Below are 6000 nucleotides of genomic sequence, written 5' to 3'. Positions count from 1 at the left end.
TACAAGGACTATGCTTGGCTATGGGCACAGGCTTTTAAACACAGGGAACTGTTGTTACAGTGTTATATTATCTCCAAAAGAGAACCTTTGGACAGTCAGAAATTCCTAATCGGCCTAAGAAAACATTTTTATTGCCCGGCATGCCAGGTATTACATCCTTACCGCCAAAAAAAAAAAAAAAAAAAAAAAAACACAATGTGGGAACATACAGGGATTAACAAACCAGCTCAGTTAGAAGACCTAAACCACTTAGAACTCCCAAATTAGCACTTATACAGCACAGTTTGCATTTACTGAAGTCAAATGCCAGTAGAAAGAGGGCATGAACAGCGAACGTAAACAGTCACTCAGTTTCTGCTTTTCTCCCAAAAAAAAAAAAAATTACAAAAAAAAAAAAAATAAAGTTTACAAAATAAATTACTTATAGTTTATACATCATTTAGGTTATCAAAACATTCATATTCTCACATTTACACTTTACATCTTTTTGGTGCATGGGATCAGAATCTAAAGCTAGTCTGATTGCACCCAGTTCAGAATTTGGCTTATATTCCCTTCATACGCATGTTTATTTACACGCATGCCAAATGCTGCAAATAGACTGAGAAATACAATGCAGACAGCCAGTAAACAGCAACCTGTTCAAGCAGAGAGGCATTTTGGGCCCAGTGAGCTTTTTACCCTCTTAAGTCAGGAGGCACTTATAAATAGAACCAATTCTGCCCTTCCACCAACATATTATCTTCTCTCCCACTGATGAGACAAATTAGCCAGAACACACAGACAAGGTGAGATGATACTGGATGGAAAAAAATGTCCCCATTATCTATATTTAAATTACAGAAAAAATATTCACACCATGTTTTCTTCATGCACTTCTGCCAAGAGCCTTCCACTAACTCTTTACAAGACTGACTGAAAAAACTTTTCTACTTGGTTGGAATGGAGTTGTCAGAAGGGGTTACAGCATCCAGGTAAAAGCTGTCAATTTGCTCTTTGTACATTTTGGACACCACTGGCCTCTTCAGTTTCATTGTAGGACCTTGTAGAGGGGGGGAAAAAAAAAAAATTACAATTTTAACCATAATTTAAAAATGCATCCTTGTCACATCTGTACATTAAATTGCTTCAAAAGAGTTGCATATAGATTTTATTTTTACACTAAAAGCATTTACAACTAGTGATCAATGTAAACCTGTACAAAATGGACAGGGGAAAAAAAAAAGGAGCACTTTCATAGGAGCTACAAATGTCGTGGCTAGCCTCAGCTCAATGTTATTTTATTTACATACATGCCAGCTTGGTTAAAATTCATACTATCCAGTGCTTAGAAAAGATTAACAAACAGATAAAAGGAAGCTTGTACTGAGAACCATGCGAGACATAACTGCTGACCTTCCAAAACCTTGGCCATCTCTAGCTTCAATATTACCAATTCTGACACTTCTAGCAAAAAAAAAAAAAAAAAAAAAATTTGAACACACACACATACATACATACATACATACATACATATATATATATAGCGGGAAGGTGGTTGTATTATCCTGACACGCCCCCGGTGGGCACGAGAGCATTTGTTGTGCTGGTAATCAGAGCATCGATTACCAGTGCAGACCATTGGGGGGGGGGGGGGTGCCACTAGAGCCACCAGGGATGCCCACCCATGACCCCCAGGGATGCCCACCATGGCCACCAGAGATGGCAATCAGGGCTCAGGGAGCACGCCAGTGCCCTCCCGATCAGTGCCGCCTGCCAGTGCCCTCCCCATCAGTGCCATCCATCACTGCCACCCACCAGTGCCGCCCACCATCATTGCCATCTATCAGTGCCACCCACCAGTGCCGCCCCGTCAGTGCGGCCTCATCAGTGCAGGAAAAAAACGTATTTACTAAATTTTATAACATGAACAAAAAAAAAAAAACAAAAAAAAAAAACAAAAAAAAAAAAAAAAAAAACTTTCAAACTTTTCGTTTTTTTGTGTAGCAAAAAAGAAAAACCTTGCGGTGATCAAATACCACCAAAAGAAAGCTCTATTTGTGGGGGGAAAAAAAATATGACAAATTTGGTTTAGGTACAGTGTTGTATGACCACGCAATTGTCATTCAAAATGCAACAGTGCTAAAAGCTGAAAAGTGAAACTTAAAGCTGAAAATTGGCCTGGGCGGGAAGGGGGGGAAAGTGCCCGGTATTGAAGTGGTTAAACAATATTTTTGGAAAATTAATTTTAGAGCACACATACACAATATCCAATTGTTGGTAAAATGTAAAAAAAAAAAAAAAAAACGGTATGCCAAGCAAATGGATACATAACATGTCATGCTTTAAAATTGTGTACGCCCCTGGAATAGTGCCCTGACTACTACTTAAAATTCTCCATAGGTGACACTAACTAAACTGGTAACCTGTAAAAGGTGTTTACACAGGTGGTCTGGCACTAGAATTGCTCTAGCTACGATGTTCACAATGATGCCTCACAAGTGTGGCAGGTGCGGGATTTGCATATGCATTCGCAATTGTGCGACGGCGCTTTAAAATTAAAAGTAATCTAAAAAAAATTAATTTTTGACTTACTGTAAAGTCCTTCTCTTATGCATCAGAGACTTCGTCCGTCAAATGAATAAAAGAACTGGATTTTTGACTTACCGTAAAATCCTTTTCCATCGTTTGACGGACGCAGTACCCGCCCCTCTATTTTGAGTTGGGTTGGTGTTCCTTCTCCGACACTGCTTTGATACAAAACAGACATCCTATGCATGTACTCTCTGGGACTGCCCATAGGCATAGCCATAACTTTTCTGTCTAGTGTCCTACTCCTGTAAGGGGCAGTATAACCCTACTGATATACATCAGAGACTGCATCCGTCAAACTTATCAGTAGGGTTATACTGCCCCCTACAGGAGTAGGACACTAGACAGAAAAGTTCTGGCTATGCCTATGGGCAGTCCCAGAGGGTACACCCTCTCTTCCTGCATAGGATGTCTGTTTTGTATCAAAGCAATGTCAGAAAAGGAACACCAACCCAACTCAAAATAGAGGGGCAGGTACTGCGTCCCGTCAATGAACTTGAAAAAAGTATTTTACGAAGTCAAAAATCCAGTTTATCGTTCATTAATGGACACCGTCTCTAATGCATATCAGTAGGGGCGTCCCAAAGCAGTGCCATGAAATGAGGGGTGGGAACAGCAGAAAACAAGTCTTAAAGGCTAAACATGGCCAACCAGGCAACATAGGACTCAAAAACAAGATGAGGCCAACCTGAAACAAACAGTAAACACCCTCAAGGAAGGCCAAAAAGCCCCCTAAACAGCAGCCTGCAAAACTTTGCAGCCAAAAGGGGCATCAGCAAACGCCAGCACATCCCCCCTTATAAAATTTGGTAAAGGTGTGAACAGACGACCAGGTAGCCGCCTTGCAAACTGAACCACAGATGGCGAAAAGCCCAGGAAGCACTAGGCGCCCAAGTAGAATGCGCCTCAACAGGGAAAGGTGGAACCTGACCCTTAATTGATTAAACCTGCACAACTGTCTGATCCATCTGGAAATAGTCACAACAGATGCAAGCCGCCCTTTTTTTGGACCACCTGTGAGTACAAAGAGTGAATCTGACTTCGAAAAGACTCAGTAGTTGCCAAGTACACCCTGATTTCCCAAACCACATCCAAAGTATGCAGTGCAAATTTCTTAGGATGTTTTGGCTTAGGAGTAGGACACAAAAAAGGTAAAAATGTCCTCATTTAAGTGAAAACTGGAAACCACCGAAGGACGGATCCGGACGAAGTATCACTTTATCCCTGTGCACCACCATATAGGGAGGACAGGACGCCGCCATTTCCGACACCCTGCGCGCAGAAGTAATAGCCACCAATACTTTTAAAAGGAGGTTTCTGAAAAACCAACAGCACCAAAATAAGGTCCAAAAGGTGGCAACGGAGGTCGCACCGGAGGTACCAAGTGTCTCACCCCCTGGATGAAGTTACGCACTAGGGAATGGGTGGACAACAGCCTTTAGAAAAAAATTGCTAAGGCCCGAAACTTGACCCTTGATAGTACTCAAGGCCAACTTTTGATTAACTCCCCATTAAAAGGAAAGCCAAAATGTGAGCCGAGTAAGAGCAAGGGGGGAGTCCAAGAGACTCAATCCACCCAATATACGAATTCCACAGAATCTTCCTAGAAGTCGTTTTTTCCTCGCTTTAAGCAGAGTGGGAATCACTGAAGCAGACAATCCCCTGTCCTTCAGCACCTGGCTTTCAACAGCCAAGCTGTCAAAGCCAGCGACCGTAAAGCAGGATGGAAGATTGGCCCTTGACAACGTAAATCCTCCCTGAGAGGAAGTCTCCAAGGAGCGTCTGCGACTAGCTTGACCACGTCGGCGTACCAAGCTTGGCAAGGCCAGTCCGGAGCCACAATGACCGGAATTCCCTTCCGCCTCGATCCTGCCAAAAAATTTTGGCAGCAACCCGAGAGGAGGAAAGGCATACATCAGCCGATACTGACCCCATGGGGCCACCAGCCTGTCTGCGGCTTCTGCCAGAAGGTCCTCGGAGCGTGCCACAAACCTCTGTACTTTGCGGTTGACCCGAGATGCCAACAGATCTACATCTGGAGTGCCTCAACAAATGCACAACTGCTGGAACACCTCAGGATGGAGGGACCATTCCCCTGCATCCAAGGCCTGTTGACTGAGGTAATCCCACCTGCCAATTTTCCACTCCTGGAATATGAACAGCGGAGAGAGCTGGAACAATGTGTTTTGCCCAACAAAGGATGCCTGCCACTTCTGGTGGCCCCTTGGAAATTGACATAAACCACGGCAGCGGCATTGTCCGATTGAATGCGCACTGGTAAACCCTGCAGGTACTCAGTCCAATGGACTAGGCAAAGTAGGAACGCTCTCAGCTTAAGAACATTGGTCCCTGGAGGAATCCAGGTTACCGATCAGACTCCCTGAGCAGATAACATGCCAGGATTGGACGCACCTTGCCTTCCATCCTGGGAAACAAACCGGTTTGAATAAAAGCCCTGGAAACGTTACGCACACGGAACCAGAACCATTACCCCCCGTTGAACCAGGTACTGAACTGCCCCAGAGAACGCCAGCAAGCGATCCGGGGACAGTCGCACATTGGAAAGGAAAAACCTTACCGGAGGGACAGATCAAAACTATCTTGTAACCAGACCGTATGACCTCTTGAACCCATTTGTCTGGTATCTGGGAAAGCCACAGGTCCGGGAACCAGCAGAGATGTCCCCCCCACCCCAGATGTGTGAGGGCGCACCTTCAGGCCGAGGAGGTCTTGTCCGCAGGTCTGGAGAACCCAGACCAGATTCGCTTGGAACCGCCCAAGGGAGTCTTGAAGGGCTTTGCCTTCATCAAATGACCCTGAGGGACGAGGGGGAGAAAAAAAAAAAAAAAAAAACACAGGACAGGGAATCCTCCACTGGGATAATGGTAGCCTCTCTCAGTCTTGAGACTGAAAGGTCCACTTCTTTATCAGGGACTCCGCAAAAGGGTAGCTTCTAGCAACTTGCTTCGTCACCCCAGGGGAATGCTTTGGACGGTCCAATTCTTTTTGGAGCATGTCAAAATATGTGGGAAAAAACCTTTGCCGCTCTGGATGGCTTGTGAGAGCCAAAACGTAACCTGCGCCCCAGTCGCACCTGCGTCCCCCAATTTCAGGGTCTCATGCACAGATACAAACAGTGCATCCACCAGCGCCTTATCTTGCGCGGCAGTGGAGGTAGAAATGTCATCCTGTCAGAGGAGACCGGGCGCGAGGTGGTGGACACGGGCTGGGAGACCCGCGTCTGCAGTGGCTCAGTCAGACTCAGACATCAGATGGAGGCAGGGGTAGGCGAAGGTCGTTTAGCACCTCGCCCTTTAAAGGCCACCTCCACCCAGGGACACAAACTATTCCAGGAGCACCGAAATGGCATCTGTAGACAGCTGGGGTCCGGAAGGCCCTGCGGGTCCTTGAGGGGGGGTCAGATGGGAA

General features: G+C 45.4%; 1 protein-coding gene across 1 annotated transcript in view; it reads right to left on the bottom strand.

Annotated features, from left to right (window-relative positions):
- Positions 1–808: 808 nt before the first annotated feature.
- Positions 809–6000, bottom strand: part of ACSBG2 (acyl-CoA synthetase bubblegum family member 2) — a 31636-nt gene continuing 26444 nt past the window's right edge. The window contains exon 15 of the mRNA XM_082255791.1: positions 809–1042. Within this exon, the coding sequence (XP_082111917.1) occupies positions 930–1042 (113 nt within the window). The 3' untranslated portion in view covers positions 809–929. The remainder of the gene's footprint in view (positions 1043–6000) is intronic.

The sequence above is a fragment of the Pelophylax lessonae genome (genome assembly GCF_965119305.1).
Source record: "Pelophylax lessonae genome assembly, chromosome: 1".
Lineage (NCBI taxonomy): Eukaryota > Metazoa > Chordata > Amphibia > Anura > Ranidae > Pelophylax > Pelophylax lessonae.
Note: the sequence above shows the minus strand (reverse complement) of the source record. Positions and strands in the feature narration are given on the sequence as shown.